Here is a 19,452-nt window from a genome sequence, read left to right as displayed (position 1 = left end):
CCATGGAACACCCTACCAATGAATGTCCTACAATTCCAGCTTTTAAAGAGGTGTTGTATGATCAAGAAAATGTTATGAACATGGTGAAAAAATCATACCCCTCCCCCTATTTAGAGACATACAATTTAGGGTGGAGGAATCACCCAGATTTTAGTTGGAGGAATGATAATGTGGTTGCACCTCCTACACATGGTTCTTTAAATTTTGTTCCCTATAATCCCCATCCAAAGAGGAGTCTTGAGGACACTTTGCAACAATTCATGCAAACTCTATCCACCATTAATAATCAAAACTCACAAGCCATAAATGACATTAGGAGCACTCTCACTAAATTGACCACATCCATGAGCACAATAGAAAAGGGTAAGTTTCCATTTCAATCACAACCAAACCCCCAATGTCAATTTTGTGTTGATGATTGTAGTTCCTTTGAAAATAAAGTGAGTCAAGTTAAACTTGTAACTACTCTTTGTAGTGGAAAAATCACTGAAAAAAAATATTTCTAAAAGCAATAAACATGAAGAATCTTCCAAAATAAAGAGTAGTGATGAGGTCCTTAAGCTTACTCTTATGAAATTGAAATGTTTCCTATCCCTGCTCCTTTTACCCAAAGGTTGATTCCCCCTTAAAAAGTGAATCAAAATTTTGAAATCCTTGAGGTGCTTAAGCAAGTTAAAGTGAACATTCTTCTTTTGGATGCCATAAAGCATATTCCATCATATGCTAAAATTTTGAAAGATTTGTGTACTGTTAAGCGTAAGCTTAATGTACATAAGAAGACATTTTTGACTGAACAAGTTAATGCAATCATTCAAAACAATAGAACTCCAAAGTTTAAAGATCCAGGTTGTCCTACTATTTCATATGTTTTTGGTAATTCTAAAATAGAGAAAGCTTTGCTTGATCTTGGAGCAAGAGTGAATCTTTTTTCGTATTAATGTATGAACAATTAGGTCTAGGCAACTTAAAATCCACTTCCATAATTTTACAACTTGCCGATCGATCTGTGATTGTTCCAAAGGGTGTTGTTAAGGATGTTTTGGTTCAAGTGGACAAATTTTGTTTTCCTGTTGACTTTATTATTTTGGACATGCATCCTATTTCTAATACTAATTCTCAAATATCTGTGATTTTAGGATGCCCATTTCTTGCAACTTCTAATGCATTGATAAATTGGAGAAGTGGGGTCTTAAAATTATCTTTGGCAACATGACCTGCGAGGTTAATATTTTTAATGCTTGTAAGCAAGCTAGGGATGAAGAGGATGTGCATGAAGTTAACTTGATTGAAAAAATTGTTCAAGACCAAACATTAGAAACTTGTTTAGTCAATTCATGTGATTTTAACTTTGATGAGAATTCCAAAATTGCATACATTCACTGTCTCTTGGAATTTGCATAGGAATCGGAAGCGAGCAAATGGAAATTGAAATATAAGGAGTTGTCACCTTGTGAGATAAAGTTGTTGCCATCTAGCGAGCAAGTACCTAAATGGGAGTTGAAGCCCTGGCCAAATGATCTCAAGTATGCTTTTCTAGGAACTGATAAGACTTTTCATGTGGTAATATTTTCTAAAATTGACTCCTTGTAAGAATGTAAGTTAGTAAATGTTTTGAGTAAACATAAGGTTGTCATAGGAAGGAACATGGCTAACACAAAGGGACTTAGTCCATTTGTTTATACTCATAGGATTTATTTAAAGGACAATTGATAGGTCAAGAATGTATTGGCCCCTTTGGTAACTTAATCAATTAATTAGCCAAGTGAATTAATTAGATTCAATTACATGCAATAAGTATGGTAGCACAAACAAATCACCAACTAAGTTAAATGTAGCAGAAAATAAATTTGACACAGGTAATTTGTTTACGAATGGAGAAAATCATCAAGGCAAAACCCCACCAGGTGAATTTAAGGTCACTACTCCCAAGAATCCACTATTATCAAAACAAGTGGTTACAAGTAAAAGGAATCCTAATACCTAATACCAACCTACATTAAACCCTTACTCCAATACCCAATTGGACTTGTAATGTAGCGGTAATCTCTCCTTTCAATGCACGGCTCCTAGTATGTGACTAACCAATGATGCACGGATCTCAGTATGTGGCTAAAATAACTTGAGAAAGATGTTGGTTGCAAAGTTCTTCAGTTCATCTAACAATGAAGATCAAGAAGCTCCTTGATTACAAAACCCTAGGCACAAAGACATAGTAGCTTCTAGAAAGAATATGATGAACTAAGGTAACTTGTCTCTGGTTACAATGTACATGTATAATCACTTTGCATCAAGTTGCATCATCCGTGACGACCTTTAAAATAATCCTTACATATGTCTAGCGTTGTGAGAAAAAAAATCCTACACAAATACATATGGATATGCATGAAATCAGATTTGAAAATTCTAATTTCATAATGCTCGACAGATACAACTTCTATCGAGATGCTGTCGAGCTACATCATTAAACCTTGATGGATATGATTCTATCGAACTTTAATGAATAGCACTTCTTTACTTGTTTCTTGAACAGATTTGCATGGCTTCAATACTAAACTTGAACTCTTGTTCTTTAAGGTACTAAACCCATCCTAGATCTACCCAATTACAAGTAAAATACGTTTTGTCAAAGAATTAGCCAATATACATAATATATGTCTCTAACAATTTTCACATATGTCCTAAGAATCTCCCCCTTTGGCAATCCATGACAAAACCACAACAAACAAATGAATCATGAGAGAAGTCTTAAATCACTAAATTCATAATCACTTGTTGAATTACAAAAAAATATAACCCTAACACAAACTCTTGAAAAACTTTACAAGAAGAGAGTTCATGGCATGATAGATTTTCACAAACTGTCTTTCTGAAACACTTTAAACAAAACTCATCAAGGCATCTTTGTGTGAAACATATGCTAGGCTCATGCAAAAGGTTCGAAAGAAACCGACCCATACTCTCCAAACCACACTTCCTCAATTTTCCCAATTTGTCACATGGGTTTGGGTCATGCTTAAAAGAATAAAATATAATATAATACATGAATTGAGCCCATAAGAAATTCGAGCTCCGCTGAATTGGGCTTGTAAAAAATGTATCACAAAAATGGGTATCAACATTAGCCCCCCAAGCACGCGTGGCATTTGCAGCATACGTGTAAGTAGTTAATATTTCCTATTGCTTGAAAATGTTGCGAGTTTGGGAATTAGTTTACCCAAACGTTTTATTTTTTTTTTTGTTGGGAAGATATGAGTTGATGAAGTGTATAAATATCATAGGTTGCAGAGCCCACTTGTCGAAACATTGTGGTCATGAGTCCAAGAAAGTCGAGTTGTAACCAAATGATAGGTCCAATCTGGAATGCTCTTTGTTTTTCTTGTCCACATGTAGCTTTATAATTTTCTTCATAGAATGGTTTAGGCACCTTCAATTTCATGATGCTTTCTCCCATATTTTTGGCTTTCAATAATTATATTTTAGGAACAATACTCCTAATATAAATCTTGGATGAGTGGACCCAAGCTGTGTGTCTTGAAGCTTCACTCTCTTAATGCGTGAAGAAATGTACCCTTGAAAGATTTCAAACCTTCATCATGGCATAGACCAAAAGATGGTTGCTAGGTCCTAATATTTGCATGACTTCAATGCCAAAAGAAAAGATATTGGTAGGCTGTTATAAAGACATGTGGACTAACTTAGACAGAAGCTCATATGCCATGAGAAATAATTAAGGCCTTAAGTCTTGAATCATGTATGGTGGGTCCCCGTGGTAATTTTTTGAGTGTCTGTTTTGCAGCCAATATTTTCACTTTAGTGGCTTTAGTTTTCTCTTATAACATATATTGACATACCATTTGTCTTGAACCCCATGCTGCTAGCTTTCTCATTTTTTCAGTAGCTCTCTTTCTCCTTTCTTTTGTCTTTTTCTTTAAATTTCCTTCAAGAGTCTTTTGGGAGCAACGATTCAAGACTTGTAGAGCTATTTAAACTTATTTCTTTGATCTCAAATGTGTTTCTCCTTCTTCATCTGTTTTTTTTTTTTTTTTTTTTTTTTTTTNCATAAATAAAGATTGCATACATAAAGAAGCATGTGTATAAAGAGAAAAAAAAAAAACAACACATGGAGAGATAGGTGAAAAACAACATACATCATCATATATATATATATATATATATATGAAAATAAATACAACGTATGTCATAAATAAATGGTCACAATATTGGTGTACAAGAGGATAATGTAACTAAAGAGAAAGAAAAGAAAAGTACATAAAATCCTTACTACATCCCTTAAAAAATCTAACACTCCCCTTAACAAAAATGTCCTATGATAACTCTCCCCTACATACAAGACTACTTTCATCATCCAAAAACTACTCCCCTTTTTGACATAAATGACAAAAGGTAAGTCACTGAGAGGTCGTCATCTCATCATCACTGGTAGAGCTGGCATCCTTATCCTCATTATTATCATCAGCACCATCGTCGCCATCCTCATCTGCTGAAGCCTCCGGAGAAGAAGAGGGAGAAGTGGCAAAACCACCAAGGCGAGCTTGTCATCATGCAATATGACCGACATGGGTGTTCACCTGACATAATTCATCATTGAGAGTGTCAAGGTGAGCATCCATGCGCTAAAGCTATGCCATGTTGGCCTCAAGAGTCACACCACCACCCAAGGAAGAAGCAGCGGAGGTGGAAGGAACAGTAGGAGCTACATGATCAATTGACTCCGTCCGTGGCCGCTTTGGTCGAAGTTGGGCCTTGCTCTGCTGAACAGAAGCTGCGCTAATGGCACCCATAACAGTGAAGTAGGGAGAATCAAGACTAGGGCTAGAAAAATGGTGAAGGATCAGCATGATAGCTGAAGGAAAGATGAGCTTATCATGGGTTGCCATATCTTGATAAACATCAATGATGGAAGTTATGAAGTGAGTAAGGAAGTCAATGGTAAGATCCTCTAAAAGGGATATCAAAAATCGTGCACAAGGCTCTGTGATAGATTTATAGTGAGACAGTAGAGTAAGAACAAATGTCATCACCATATTAAAGAATCTCAGACCTTTTGCAAAGCCTGAGCATAGGGTGTTTTAACGTTCACCCCATACAGAAGGTGTCTCTCAGAAATGAGACAAAAGCTCATCTTTAGACATAGTCCTCAGATGTTGACAATCGAGGTAATCAGGATGTGATACCCACGGGACATGTAGTATCTCGACTATAAGAGCCGGAGTGACTACAATACGTGTACCTCTAAATGTTATGGCAAACTAAGTATAGAGGTATCAATATTGTGTATAATGTAGTAAAACTCCTGTATAAACATAATAGGGCACCTAAAGGGTATCTCATAAAGAGATTCTCATCCTCGAGTCCGAATGACACTGGGTAGAGGAGTGTCGGAAAAGTCCGACAGAATGACATGGCGCTCCGGATGAATACCACGTTTCTGAAAGTTCTCAAGGAAGTCTTGCTGGGCCTTCCCATCATGGAACTGAACGTGAAGAGGGTTTGTATTATAAGAAAAAGACCCAGATGTTTTTTTTTTTTTTTTTTTTTTTTTGGAAAAACCCAAGCTTCATCAAATCTTGCAACACCAATCTTCAATCCTCCACCCATATCGTTGAAACTCAAGGTGGGTGTTGAGATGGTGGAGATCCTTATGGTTGAGAAGCAATGGAGTTCTAACAGAAAAGAATTTAAAGAGCTTGGTGCCGTCCACCATCTACAAAGTTGAGATTTAGATGGGATGAAGCGTTGTCACCTAAGAAAAGAGGAAACCCATTAGCAAGGATTAGGGTTGTTCCGTCAGTGATGATAATGGAGGATTGCGACATCTCGCCAACCATGGTTTTGGGACTCGTTTGCACCAATCTTGGCTAAGCAATGCCGATGGCGGAGAGAGAGGTACCCTTGTTAGTGAGGAACAAAGTTTTGTTGTTGGAGGATGATGCCAAATATGGCGTCAAGGTGTTGAACTCGTTCTTCGAGCAAACTTCAAAAACATGAATGCGACTCCCATCTTGGTGAGCTCCATTTTTTTTTTTTTTTGGAAAGTGATAGACCTATTGCACCGATTAATGAGGTTGAACTATTGTTGTAATTGAAGCCAAATTTTATATTGAAGTCACCTCCCCATTGATTTCGACAGTTGCAAGGCATGGAAATCAATTCATAGTGCAACTATGGTTGACTTTGAGTTGGCCATTGTATTGTAAGTAGAATGAGTAGCATACTTGGTCTTAAATTCAAAGAAGTGAAGCCAAAGTTTGACTTGATTCCATATGAGAATGCTTTAACTTGAGAATTGCTTGCTTGTTGGCTAATTCGTCGACATTGTGTTTGCCAAGAATATTTATGATGAAGCCATAATCACGAGCAATGAGCAATATTACTGGCTACCTTGGTTTAGCGAATTTGAGATGGAAAATAGTGAAAATATCAATTGGCTATGTAGGAAAGAGATGTGATAAAGCTGTTGAGTGAGTTGACAGCCCTAATGTCATGTCCTTGCGATGCGGTTGAAAGTAAGGGTCACAAGTTGCTGATTCTTGGTTTTTGCAATGACAAGGAGGTAATAGGTGAAACTGAGATTGGTGATTCCATATAGAGTGTATCTTTTTTTTTTTATCATGGTATTGCTCATCCATAATAGCCCTCGTGACTTAGGCCGTGATATGGCAAAATAGACGATGATAGCATGAGAAGACGCCTTGTAAAATTGCTTTTGTGTATGCTAAAATTGATGAACGGCGCAACTTGTGAGTAAGTGGGAGGTTCTTCTTTGCTATGTGGCTATAAAAGATCTTGTTCAATGAAATTTCATTGTGCCGAGATGCTTTTGCTTATGGTGAGAAGCCACTATTCTTTTTATATAATTATTAGCATATTGAAGATGGTGCACATACAGCAGGTTCATTTGTTTGAGAATGAAGTTGCCTTTTCTTTGGCAAGTCAAAATCTGTTGTGGCATGACGCTGTCACCCCTTCTTTTCATGCCAATAGTAATTTCTGAGTGTGATGCTTCTCACTTTTACATAGAATAAATGTACTTTGGGAGACTATGCCATTGTTAAGCATGAACTTGTAACTCCTTATTAAGTCACACGTCTTCTTTGTTTTCTTTTCTTGATTGCATATAGTAGTATATTGAGTGCAATGTACTACGGTTTCTTGTAGGATGACTTTGGCTTAGACAATTAGGGTGCCGTCATTGGGACTTTCATTCACGTGGCCAATGCATCATTTTCTAAGGTTGAAGTTGCTACGGACAGCAACATAGGGCTACAATAGATGGTAATGTGGTTGCCGCTAGCAACTTTAAACCTTTTTTGGTCTGTCTCTTACTTACGGCTTTGAAGTAAAGAAGAGATCGATTGCAAGCCAATGTCTCAAAGATGGTGATGTTGGATGGGGACTATGGCATTGCTTCGACTTTTTCCTTCACCTCCTTTCTTGTACTCTTTTTTTATCTAATTGTCTTGTACTGAGCTCTAAGCTTTGAAAGTTTGAACTAGTTGTAGTGTGTAATAGGGGTTGCTGCCTTGGAGACACTTTCTCTTGTATTTCGCCTTTGTGGACAACCTACTTATGTATAAAACAGCTCCTATTTAGTTGTATTGGGGCCACTTTGAGTTTGTACTATTATGTTTAGTTGACACAATTTGCATTTTGTACAAAACAAACATATATGATATTTGGATTTAAATTTTGTATTATAGAATGAAAAAACGATTTGTACCTCATGGATGTATATGATTTGTAATTTGTACCATCAGAATGACTTTGAACCTTTCTTTGATAGGCTATGAGTACGTTTTTGTTGTGAAAACAACCCCAATATGGTCATGAATGCTTTGATATGTTGAAGAAAGCTTGCTTGAAAAGGTCATGTGCACCTTGTGGTTGAATAGCATAGCTTTGATAAATTGTACACACTTAGTCTCTTGAGAATGACTCGTGTTTGATTGGATATGTTGTGAATATGACTGCTTGGGTTGTCATGCCTTTGTGGATAGGTTTTGGCTAAGTGCATGTCTTGCTGTTTGTGCACAATTTTTCAGCATTATATTGATGGGCAGATTTGGTTTCACAAACAGCAGCTCATATATATTGAAACTTGACTTGCTGCTTGGTAGTTGACTTATACTCAAAATGTATTAGATTGTTACTTCGTTAGTTTCAAGAAGCCCCCACATATGGCCTGCATTTTAAAGGCATTGTGGCCCATGGTGCACTGGTTTGTCACCGTTATATAGGGTGATTGCATCCTCACACACAATGACTCATAGAATGCATAGGCTTGCTATTTTCTTAAGGAGAAGTTTTATCCTTGTGTATAGTGAATTATCATGTGGCAATGAGGTAGTGATTTGTTGTGTTGACTTTCCTATATTTTTTAAGGATGGGTATGTCCCCACATGTAGTGGATCATTGTGCTTGAACTATAAGAAACTTTTGGCTTTCCCTACCTTGTTAAGGGCGTTGCACCCTCGCAAATAGGGGTTTTGCCACGTATGAATAATATGACATCTTATTGACTTCCTAATCATTCGGTAGGGCTTACCTTTGAGGATGCATTGGCTTTCCTACTTTGTTAAGGGCTAATTATGCCCTCGCAAGTAGGGGTATCACCATAGTGAAATGTCTCATTGGCTTCCAAACCATTTGATAGGTGTACCATTGAAAGAGTATGTGCTTGGCTTTCCCTACCTTATTAAGAGTATTTTCACCCTCACATGTAGAGGTTTTACCGTAAAACAATATATAGGATTTCTTGCCACTTCGCAAGGTTTTCAATTAGGAGAAAGCATTGGTTTTCCCTACTTTATTAAAGGTATTGCACCTTCACAAATAGGGGACTCACCATACTTGGATAACATGATAGTTCATCGACTTCCTAATGTTTCGTAGGGCATGCCTCTGAAAATTAGTATGAGCAAGATGTATTGTTGTCGCTTATGACCTTTTGCAAGATGTCGAAGTGACGAATGATATGCTCCTTGATGGAGTTGGCTATGGCCACTCCCATGCTTTCTTGAGTGTAATTGCTTCCGGCTACTTAATGAAATACTTAGTGGCGACAAAGACCTAAATGTACCCATTCAAGGGCAAATGGATATGTTTGATGAGATCAAGCCTCCAAGTGTTTCGCTTTAGGACACTCATGTCTTGAAGGCCTATAGGATATGTGAGTATGAGGTTAGAGTGCACTTGGAAGTGCAGCAACTTTTAGCGAATTCAATTGTGTCAAACCAATGGTATCTCATCACCAAGAGTTGTTGGTGGGATTTCTTCCTTCTTTAGTATTTTCCATATTACTCAAAGATAAGTGTTGAAAATGGGAGTCCTCCCATTTACTACATAGAGGGCAGAATATGATTCCTCTTTGCCGAAGATATGTTGTGCCATAGACAGCAACTCCATACTTCGCTAACTTGACTTCTAATTTTGAGACAATGATAGACTAAGCATTGTAGACATCGGTATAGGGCTGTTTCATTCCCAGCACAATAGTATCTCTCCCGCGCTTCAATTAGCCTCTTTGTCAAATATATGTGGTATGGTAGATAGTGGCTCCATACTTTTTGAAAGGCTAAGAATGTATTGACCCCTTGTGATGAATTAACCAATTAATTATCCAAGTTAATTAATTAATTCAATTAACATGCAATATGCATGGTAGCACAAACAAATCACCAATTAAGTTAATATGCAGCGGAAAATAAAGTTGACACGATGATTTGTTTACGAATAGGGAAAACCTCCAAAGCAAAACCCCACTAGGTGATTTTAAGGTCACCACTCCCGAGAATCCATTATTATCACAACAAGCGGTTATAAGTAAAGGAATCCCAATATCTTATACCAACTTATAGTTGAACCTTTACTCCAATACCCAATTAGACTTGTTTTATAGTGACAATCTCTCATTTTCAATGCACAGCTCTCAGTACGTAACTAACCAATCAATGCACCGATCCAAGTACGTGACTAACCACCAACTTGAGAAGGATGTTGACTGCAAAGTTCTTCAGCTCATCAACACGATGAAGATCACGAAACTCCTTAGTTATAAAACCCTACGGTGTACAAACACAACAACTTCTTCAAGAGAAAGATGAACTAAGGCATATGTCTCTAGTCACAATATGCTTGTGAAAAACTTTTGCATTAAGTTGCATCCACTTTCATCAGTTGTGACGACCCTTAAAATAATCTTTATATATGTTTAAGGTTGTGAGAAAAGAAAGCCTAAACATATATACACGGATATATGTGAAATTAGATCTGAAAAACTGATTTTTGTAAATCTTGATAGATAGGTTATCTATCAAGCAGCTATCAAGTATCGAGCTGAAGATCCCTTTTAAATCTCGATAGATGTTATCTGTCAAGTTAGCTGTCGAGCTTTAAAATACAACATTTCTTCACTTGATTCTTGGACAAATTTGTATGGTTTTAACACTTAAACTTGAACTCTTGTTCCTTGAAGTATTAAACACATCCTATATCTACCCAATTACAAGTAAAGTGCGTTTTGTCAAAGAATTAGCCAATTCTAAATTACACATGTTCCTAACATGATTCACATGTCTTAATACTTTTCTTGCTTGGCTTTTAACTTTGAGACAATGATAGACTAGACTTTAAAGATGTCGGTATAGGGGTGTTGTATCCCTAGCACAACATCTAGAATAAGGTCTAGCAAAGCATTCTTCAAAGGCGTGCGCAAACCTTCCTTATTAGTGGGCTTGGTTGCAGATTTCAATTGCTAGAGTTAAGTGACAAGAACAATTTTCTTGAGGATGGCAACATGGCACTTCCCTTTTCAAGTATAATCTCGAATTAGAGTATGGCTAAGGCGTTGGCATGACTTGGAATGCATGCTAATGTCACGGCTTCAAATGTATGAACATGTCACGGCTTGATGTGCGTGGATAGACCATGACTTTGGATTCGTGAGCATGTCATGGCTTGGAGTGAATGAGTATTTCAAGGCTTTGGTGAGGGGGATTGATTTTGGATCTCCTTCATTGTTGGGTGCTTCAAGAAGGTTTTCATTTCGCCCCTAGTGCAAATGCGATTTACATTAGTAAACAAAAGTCACCGCAAAGTGAAGCAGCATACATGAATTATAGAAAATAGGCATGCGTTGGTGCTAGTATATTGCTTGTATGACTTCAAGGCTTGGTATATGGGATATCTAACGACTTGCGGTGGGCCATTTAGATATGGCCTTTAACTATTTGGTGAAGACTTCATTTAGCAGTGACACCAAAATTATTCAGCTACAAAGGGTCGCATACAGTGGCAATTATACTCATCCCAAAACAAGTCAATCACTCGCAGCAACCCAATATGCTTAGTGCTAACCCAACAACAATACAACTCAACAATAAAGGAGACATGTTGGAGATGTTAAGGATGAGATTTTAGCCATTGTTGTTGGGGGTTCTTGGGTTGAAATTTATGTTTAGAACTTTGCTTTGTTGATTATTGGCCGGAGCCTTCCTCCCCTTCGTGGTCGGACTAGCAGTTTACCACTTTTGGATTTTCAAGCTACAACAAAAATGTTCACAAATATTATGTAAAGCAAGGGATGTAGGATATTCATCCATAAGAATAATAGCTAAAAGAGAATATAAATGAGTGGAAGAAAATTCTTCCCTTGAATAAGAAAGTTAATTTCAATACATCCTCAAAATCCTTCACTTCTTGGATGGCTTCCGAAGGTTGGAGCAATTTCTTCACACATTTTGAAGCATTTCCAGGGGCTTAATGGGCTAAGGATAGACCTTTTCTCAGCTCAACTTCACAATCTTGCATGGCAAAGCATCATATGGTTTTCCTAGGAATGGCAAGTTGGTGTGAGAAACACCATCTCTTTGCTGGTTTCACATATTTGGAGGCATCATTTCTCTTGTTCCTACTGCCTGACTCCCCAATGAAGTTGCCAAGATGTCAAGGACGTTTTTGCGATAAGGGCCAAAAATGCAAGAATGGTCCAAATCTCCCCTTGAGTTCTTTAGAAGTGATTATTTGTGGAGAGTGTCAAGCCCAAAATTCACAATATATAGCAAACAAAGGCTAATGGCGCTTTAATAAGAGAGAAATCAAAATGCCAATAACAAAAATGCTACAAATTCATAGAAATATAGCAGGTTCGAAACTTCGATCCACAATTAGCAAGAAGAGGAAATTGAGAGAGGTTGTGAGGAAGAGAGCGAAGGTTCCCTTCTACTTATATTTCCACACCCAAGCTCTTATGGGGTGGAAATTTGGAGTACAAAACCTCCTCCATGAGTTTAAGATGCTATTAGTGTCCCTTGCCCACTTGGTAGCATGCATGCTGAGCTCATGCAAAAGGTCCGACAAAAATCGACCCATACCCTCCAAATCACACTAAAAAAATAAAATATAATATCATATCATATTAAGCCCATAAGAAAGTCGAGCTCGGCCAAATTGAGCTTGTAAAAAATGTGTCGTGAAAATGAGTATCAACACCAACTTGGGAAAATCTATGTACACTAATTTTGCTATTTTCCTTAATCCCCCACAAGCATGTTAAGGGTTTTGTTGTAACAGATAATTCAGTGGTGTCTTGTACCCGCTTGTTTACGTTTCTTAGTTTTTCTATGCATCCTTATTTACCAAAAAAAAAAACACAAATATGATCATATATACATTTTTTATATATCAATGTATTCATAGACTACAGCGCCGCACTGAGGCCATGGAACCTAAAATAATAATAATAATAATATTATTATTATTAGTATTAATTTCTTTTTTGTTGTTGTTGTAATCATTTTTTTTTTCCTTTTATAAAAGCACACCATTTTATTAATTTGAAATAAAAGAAATTCATCATTTGAGAGAGAGTGTAATCTAAGAAACAAGAACTTTCATCAATCCAAGTAACATAATGCTCAACAATTAAAGTATGTTTAGTTAACAAAACACTAAATTAATATTTACAGTTTTTTTTTTAAGAGAATATATACAATTAAATATATAATTGTAAATAACCAAAAAAATTATATACTATTACCTGAATAATAATATAAAAATTAATATATAATAATTAGTACTTCTGAATAATTTGTGTTGAAAAAAATACCTACAATTCTTTAGTTAGTAGAGATGTGAAATATGAAACTCTATTCTTTTAATCTTAAATGATTTTTTAACATATATCATCCCTTATTAATTTATTATTAGTTTATTGGTGAGTTTTTAGTTTATATTGATGGCCGTGTAATACACCTAGAGGAAGGGTATGCCATTAATTATTCTATTTTGAAAATGATTTGGAATGTTATATGTTTATTTGCATTTAGTTATTTTTATTTTCTAAATATATGATGTTAAAACTCACAAAATTCCTTAAAATAAATTTGTTATATATTTTTTTAACTAAATATTATTATTTCTAAACTTATTACATATTTTATTTTATTTTTTATAATTTAAAATTAATAATTATTAATGAGGCCATTGGTTCAACCATCAGTTTGACCCCAATCGGACTATAAAACCAAGAACCACTTCATTTTTTTTTTGACCGGTTCGATTTAACTATGGCTATGACTATAAGCCAAGTACTAATTTTTTTTTTATTTAATAAAAAAAAAATTAAAAATCAGATATGAACCGTGAGAACTATCCATGGTTTTCAAACTTAGGCAATAAGACTACAATTTGCACGATTTATTGACATTTTTTCATAGGCCGGTTTTTGGGTTAAAATAACCTCCTTGGTGAACGGTTCACAATTAACTGAGTTAGACCATCCAGTCCAATCTAGGTTTCACAACAATATTTCATATAAACCAATCACTTTTCTTCACAAATCATAATCAACCATTTTGGGGTTGACGAAAAATTGTGACCACAGACGTTCTCATTAATAAATTGCCAACTAGGGAGCACATTTAATTCCTACAGTTCCTTTATTAACAATATATATATATATATATAAAATAAAAAAAATAAAAAACTAAGAATAACTACGCATAATATAATTATGTATACAGCAAGAAAATAAAGAAAAAGAAAATTCAAAGGGAATGGAAAGCAGCGACTTTAAATTAACCCCAAAATATTACTTGAAGTAACAATCAAAGTTAACACAAAAACTTGGCTGGGCAGGTGTTTTCCAAAATCCCGACATATTGTTGGCAGCAGAAGATCTAAGCCAAATTTCGCTCGTGTCAAGTGTCAAATGTCAATTCCATCCTCACTGAAGAGTGAGGACTCAACGAGTATTTGCCTTTTTTAGATGTATAATGTGACCAACACAAACAAATGAACAATTTACCATCATATTGGGATGAGGAGGATCTAAATCATCTAGCAACTTAGCTATGCTTCTTGTAAGTCCTGTGCCAAGCTAGTTCAGGAGAAAGTCATCTTTTATACCAAGAGGTGTAAAAATTAATTCCAGGTCAATTGTTGCTCACAATGTATATGATGTGGTGCACTGCCTACTGCATTATTAGCAAATAGCAAACTAAACATCTAGAAAAGCAGAGCATGGTTCGAAGGTGTAAGGAAACATTAGAACCAGACAAAAGAAGAGTTGTTGTGGGGGGGGGGGGGGGGGGGGGGGGGTGGTGGGGGTGGTGTTGTTGAGGGTTCTATTTGTTGGCTGAGCTAATTTGCCTTAGTATACAATTACTTTCATCCATACTCTTACACCAAACACATTTGTCTTTGTTATATATTTGGATGTTCACGATAACACAGCAATCCTCCTCAGATACGAAATATACCTCCTTAGAGAGATCTACTTACAGTGAAAAGTGACAGTTCAAATCACAAACATTTGGTTTAAACCACTTATTATACTCTAATGGAGGGGGAAGATACCTGAATGAGACGGAAGATACCTAAAAAGGCTATCAGAACACTGCCCAAACTAGGTGCTGTCAAAACCCTGAGACATCCAAATTATGGAACTTTGAGACAAGGGATTAAATTTGCCTCCATCGTTTTGAAATAGTACCATTGTGTTGACAATCCTGGGGTTTTGCACATGCAAGTGACATATGTCAGGAACAAAAACTGCACCATCCAATGAGTTCTGATAATTTTTTGGCCAGTATAGGCCTGAGGCAGTAGGTGGAGAAGTAATCTGTGGTACTGTCCATGAGGCCTCTGGTACCTGGCCCAAGCACTCATCATCATCCAGTTCTTCCTCAGCACCTCTTAAAATTGGCGAATCTGTCTCTCCAAGCTTGCTACTATCAGCCTGTTGCAATTAATCATCAATTGGGGAAAAAAAAGGGGAAACATATGGATTGTACTTAGGGCAGATTTAGACTAAATGGAAATTACGGTAGAAATAGTAATCTTTATTACTGGGTGTTGTAATGAAATAACTATTCATATTCATAAGTTTAGTTGTTATGTATGGAAAGTTTGTGTTTTTTGGAAATATATTTATTTTATAAACTGTTATATGCTTCAAAGGCTTTGTGATTTGCTAGAAGCTTGGCAAGGTCCCTTTGGTTGGCATCGAAATATAGCTTAATGGAGGGCTGTGCCATATTGCTTAATGTGGTGTCTTTGATGGGTAATGGAATGCGAGATGCTTTGGAGGAGACTGGTCTATTCTTGAGATTAAATCTTTCTTCTTCTTCTTCTTCTTCTTCTTCCTCTTGTTCTTTTTTTTTTTTTTTTTTTTTTTTTTTTTTTCATACATTACTAGATTGGAATGTTGCTTTTTTAAATCTCTTCCTTGTTCTTTTTTCTTAGATATGATTTTGAGCATTGTAATTTGGGGGGTTGATCGTACTCCGCAAGTACACCCCAGTGTCCATGGTTGTTTCTTTTTTGATCAATAAAATTTTGTTACATATCAGAAAAAGAAGAAAAAAAAAAAAAAAAAGCTACTATAGCTATTTAGAAAGGAATAGCTATTCCTCAATTTAAGAAATAGCTTGCTAAGGAAGTACCATTCCTTATAAGAAATATGCAAACAAATAAGTGATCAATTATTACACATGAATAACCACTTTATTACAGCATCTATTATAACATACCAAACATGCTCTTACTGTATGCCTAGATGAAAGAACTAGGTCGAACAAAATCAAATCTATGACAAAGCTTAAAACCATATGGACAACTCGCATCATCTGTGTACAACCCAAATGATGCAGGAGGCAATGAGAACACAAATTTCCTATATTTTATTTGATTTCATGTATTAGGGGCAATTTTGTAATTTCCTAATATTCTAGAATGGGTTGTGCTTATAGTCTATTGGGTCTTACTTTAGTTTTATTTTAAGCTTGGTTATTTAGTTTGGGTTTAGTAATAAAGCCCAAGGAGTCCAAGTCCAAGTCTTGTTAGAGTTTTAAGAAATCCTAATTCAACTAGGATTAGGTATTAGTCTTCTATTTAAAAAGTTGTAGTACTTTCTATTGAGTTTATTATTAATGAATATTTTCAGAATTTATGAGCTATGCTTTCTTTTATGGTTTGTGTGATGCAACCTTTTCCGAAATGTGATGCCAAGGAACCCTAGGCGCGATGCTTAGGAAGTCTAGGTGTGATTCCTAGAATTTATCTATTTTCTTTAATTTTATGATTCACAGTTACTGTTCACAGCAACCCAAATCTTGATTTTCATCTTTGTTTTCATTCCTAAACCCTATTAATCCTTGTCCCCTTTGAAAACCCTATAATCCCTATTATTTTCTAGCCTATTCCCCACCAAAACCTAACCGTAATTCTTCAAAACCCAAGCTATAATAGATCTGCCCTGGTGTTCTAAATCAGGTTTTGTTGTTCCCCCTTGTCCTACATCAATTTGGTATCAAAGCAGGGATTTTGCATCATGTCTACACGATCAGGGAGATTGTTCAGGGCACGAAGTGTAACAAGATTCATAGTTTATGGTGCAAAATGTGCATTCAAAAAGTTTATGATGCAAAATGTAATACAAGGTATAGTTTATGGTAGTAATGTGTAATTTTCCCTCAAAATTCTTTTGTCTTGTGGTGATCTTTTTGGAATTGCTAGAATTAGGTTAAATGATTGAATTCATCATTTCCTAATTGCTTAATCTTTTGGTTAATCGGTCATTCTAGGCAGTCTTTCTTATCTAAACTATGAAATAAATTTTTTTTTTTTTTGCTGTTAGAATTTTTTTAATCCTTATTCTATACTAGAACTAAATTATCCTCATTTTGCCTAGCTTCATGGTCAGCGAATTCACCATAATAATGCAATCTACATTTGCGGCCAAATTAAACCAAAGACACTTGTGATGATAATTGCTTGTTTTATGTATTAGGAGCAAGACCCACTTGCACGTCAAGCAATGTAAAACATAGAAATAGTTGGTCATCCTAGCAGAAGGAAATTTTCAGTCCCAAAGTAACACAGAACAAATACTCTAAAATGCTAAAATACAGCCTTCAATCTATCGTGCATGGAATAGCTACAACCATACCTTAGATGATCCGTTATCCATGTAGCCATAACTCTGATTGAATTCAGGAAGTCCAAGATACTCATCTATAGGCCACTGCAGAATACTTCCAGCAACAGAGCCCCCAGAATATGGCACCTTTGGCGCTGCAAAGTCACCAACTCCACCAACAGGGATAGGTAATACTTTGTTGCATTGAACAGCCATTGGCAATGGTGCATCTCTTCTAGACACACAGTGAGATTTTGTTTCCAGGTTTTCTTCCCCAGAATGCGACTTCACTGAGGAAGAGGAAGCAACAGGATCAGTAGGTTCAAGTCCAACTTTCACACCAGTAAGCAAAAATCTCTGATGAGCAGACACATAAATATTTGCTGTATGTATGGCAACATCACATTTTCTGCAGAGTAAAGCTCGATCCTCTAGACAAAAGAAATAGCCAACTGTCTCCTGTAATGTGTGACAAATATCAGCAGAAATTGATCCTAAAGAAGTATATTTTAAATTCACGAAGACACAAGAAAAGGAGAATATAAAGAAGTAATAGCATTCTCACTTATGCATTACATTTTACTTTAAACAAAAAAAAAAAAAAAAGGTAATAGCACTCTCAATTATCAAAAATAAAAATAAAAAATAAAAGAAAAAATGAGAGCATAATTTTAAATAGGAAATTGTCAATGGCCCAGTTTTAACATTAATGGGAAGAAAAAAGTCAGTTTCCTAGGAAAAAAGATCACAATTTCCAGAACGCAGCTGCAAATAGATATTTCTGACAAGCTGAGGACCTGATGAAAATTAAAATATGATGAGTCACCAAATGCTCGCCTTATAAATCTCTTGATGAGAATTAACAAGCATTCAAGGATCCATTGCATGTTCCAGTTGGACCTATTACTAAAGCAAGATCCAAGAAGATCAAAGAAACACTTAATGGGTTGATTCAAGAGATTTGGGCTGATTTTAACGGAGGACATTCCAAGCTTGGCCCAAAGGAAGATAAATGCGTAATAAATTTAATCCAAGTTATTGAGAGCTAATCTGGCTTAATTGGGCATGATTTATGGCGTGGATTAGTGACTGATTGATTTTCCAACTCCATATCAGTTAATAGATATTTTTCCTAGTCTGGAGCATCTAATTTTGGACCAGATCTACTTTAATTTTAAGCTTTTATTATTTAGAACGTTTTTAACTATTTTTCTTATTTTGGATCTGCTAATTTCAGACCAAATCAACTTTTATTTAAGGTTTTATTATTTAGTACGTTTTTTTATATTTTCTATTTCTAATCATGTCATATAAATAGCATGCACTTATTATAATAGAAGAGATTATTGAATAAAAAATCAGAAAATGTGAGACTTTACTCTTCTTTTGTTTCTTCAAGAACTGTGAACTTATCAGGGATTCTTTCTTGTAACGTTCAAACTTTATACCTTTGGTTCGCGATTTAATTATAATCATTGGGTCAAGGTCTGTTACTTATAACTTTGGTTCGCGTTTCACTTATAAACGTTGGGTCAGGGTTTTATCAAAATCTGAATTTTAGCTTTCTTGGGCAAATATTCCAATACTTTTGTTGGGTCTCAAAGCGTGTAGATTGAGGTTCGCATCATTTGGTATCAGAGCACAGATCCTAAAATCAGTTTTCTTTCCCTTTATCTTTTGTTTCCTGTTATCATCCTGTCTTATTCCTTTTGTGTTCTTTATTCCTCGTTCTTATTTCGTGACATGCACTATGTTAAAATCGTGCACCAAGCTCCCAGAAGAAGAAGAAAAAAAAAAAAAAAAAAAAAAAGAGACTTCTGAAAAGAAATAGGAAAAAAAAAAAAAAAAAAAAAAAAAATTGTTTGTAGTTTCAATTCTTTCAGACCAAAATATTATTTTCTTAGTCCTCTTTCTTTGATTTAGTGTTTCTGTCATATTTTCTTGCCATTGGTATTAGTTTAAATACTACAAGTTGAATTTCTTGATCAATTTTATTAGTTGAAGCAGAACTG

The 19,452-nt window shown here is 35.6% G+C and overlaps 1 protein-coding gene across 1 annotated transcript in view; it reads right to left on the bottom strand.

Annotated features, from left to right (window-relative positions):
* Positions 1 to 14,700: 14,700 nt before the first annotated feature.
* The window catches only part of LOC112000319 (B-box zinc finger protein 22), an 18,560-nt gene continuing 13,808 nt past the window's right edge, over positions 14,701 to 19,452 (bottom strand). Inside the window, 3 exon segments of the mRNA XM_024032420.2 lie at positions 14,701 to 15,050; positions 15,053 to 15,259; positions 17,471 to 17,899. Of these exon segments, the coding sequence (XP_023888188.2) occupies positions 14,982 to 15,050; positions 15,053 to 15,259; positions 17,471 to 17,899 (705 nt within the window). The 3' untranslated portion in view covers positions 14,701 to 14,981.

The sequence above is a fragment of the Quercus suber genome, unplaced genomic scaffold (assembly GCF_002906115.3).
Source record: "Quercus suber isolate HL8 unplaced genomic scaffold, Cork oak 2.0 scaffold_673, whole genome shotgun sequence".
Lineage (NCBI taxonomy): Eukaryota > Viridiplantae > Streptophyta > Magnoliopsida > Fagales > Fagaceae > Quercus > Quercus suber.
The sequence above is the reverse complement of the archived record's forward strand: the minus strand, read 5'-3'. Positions and strand labels throughout refer to the sequence as shown.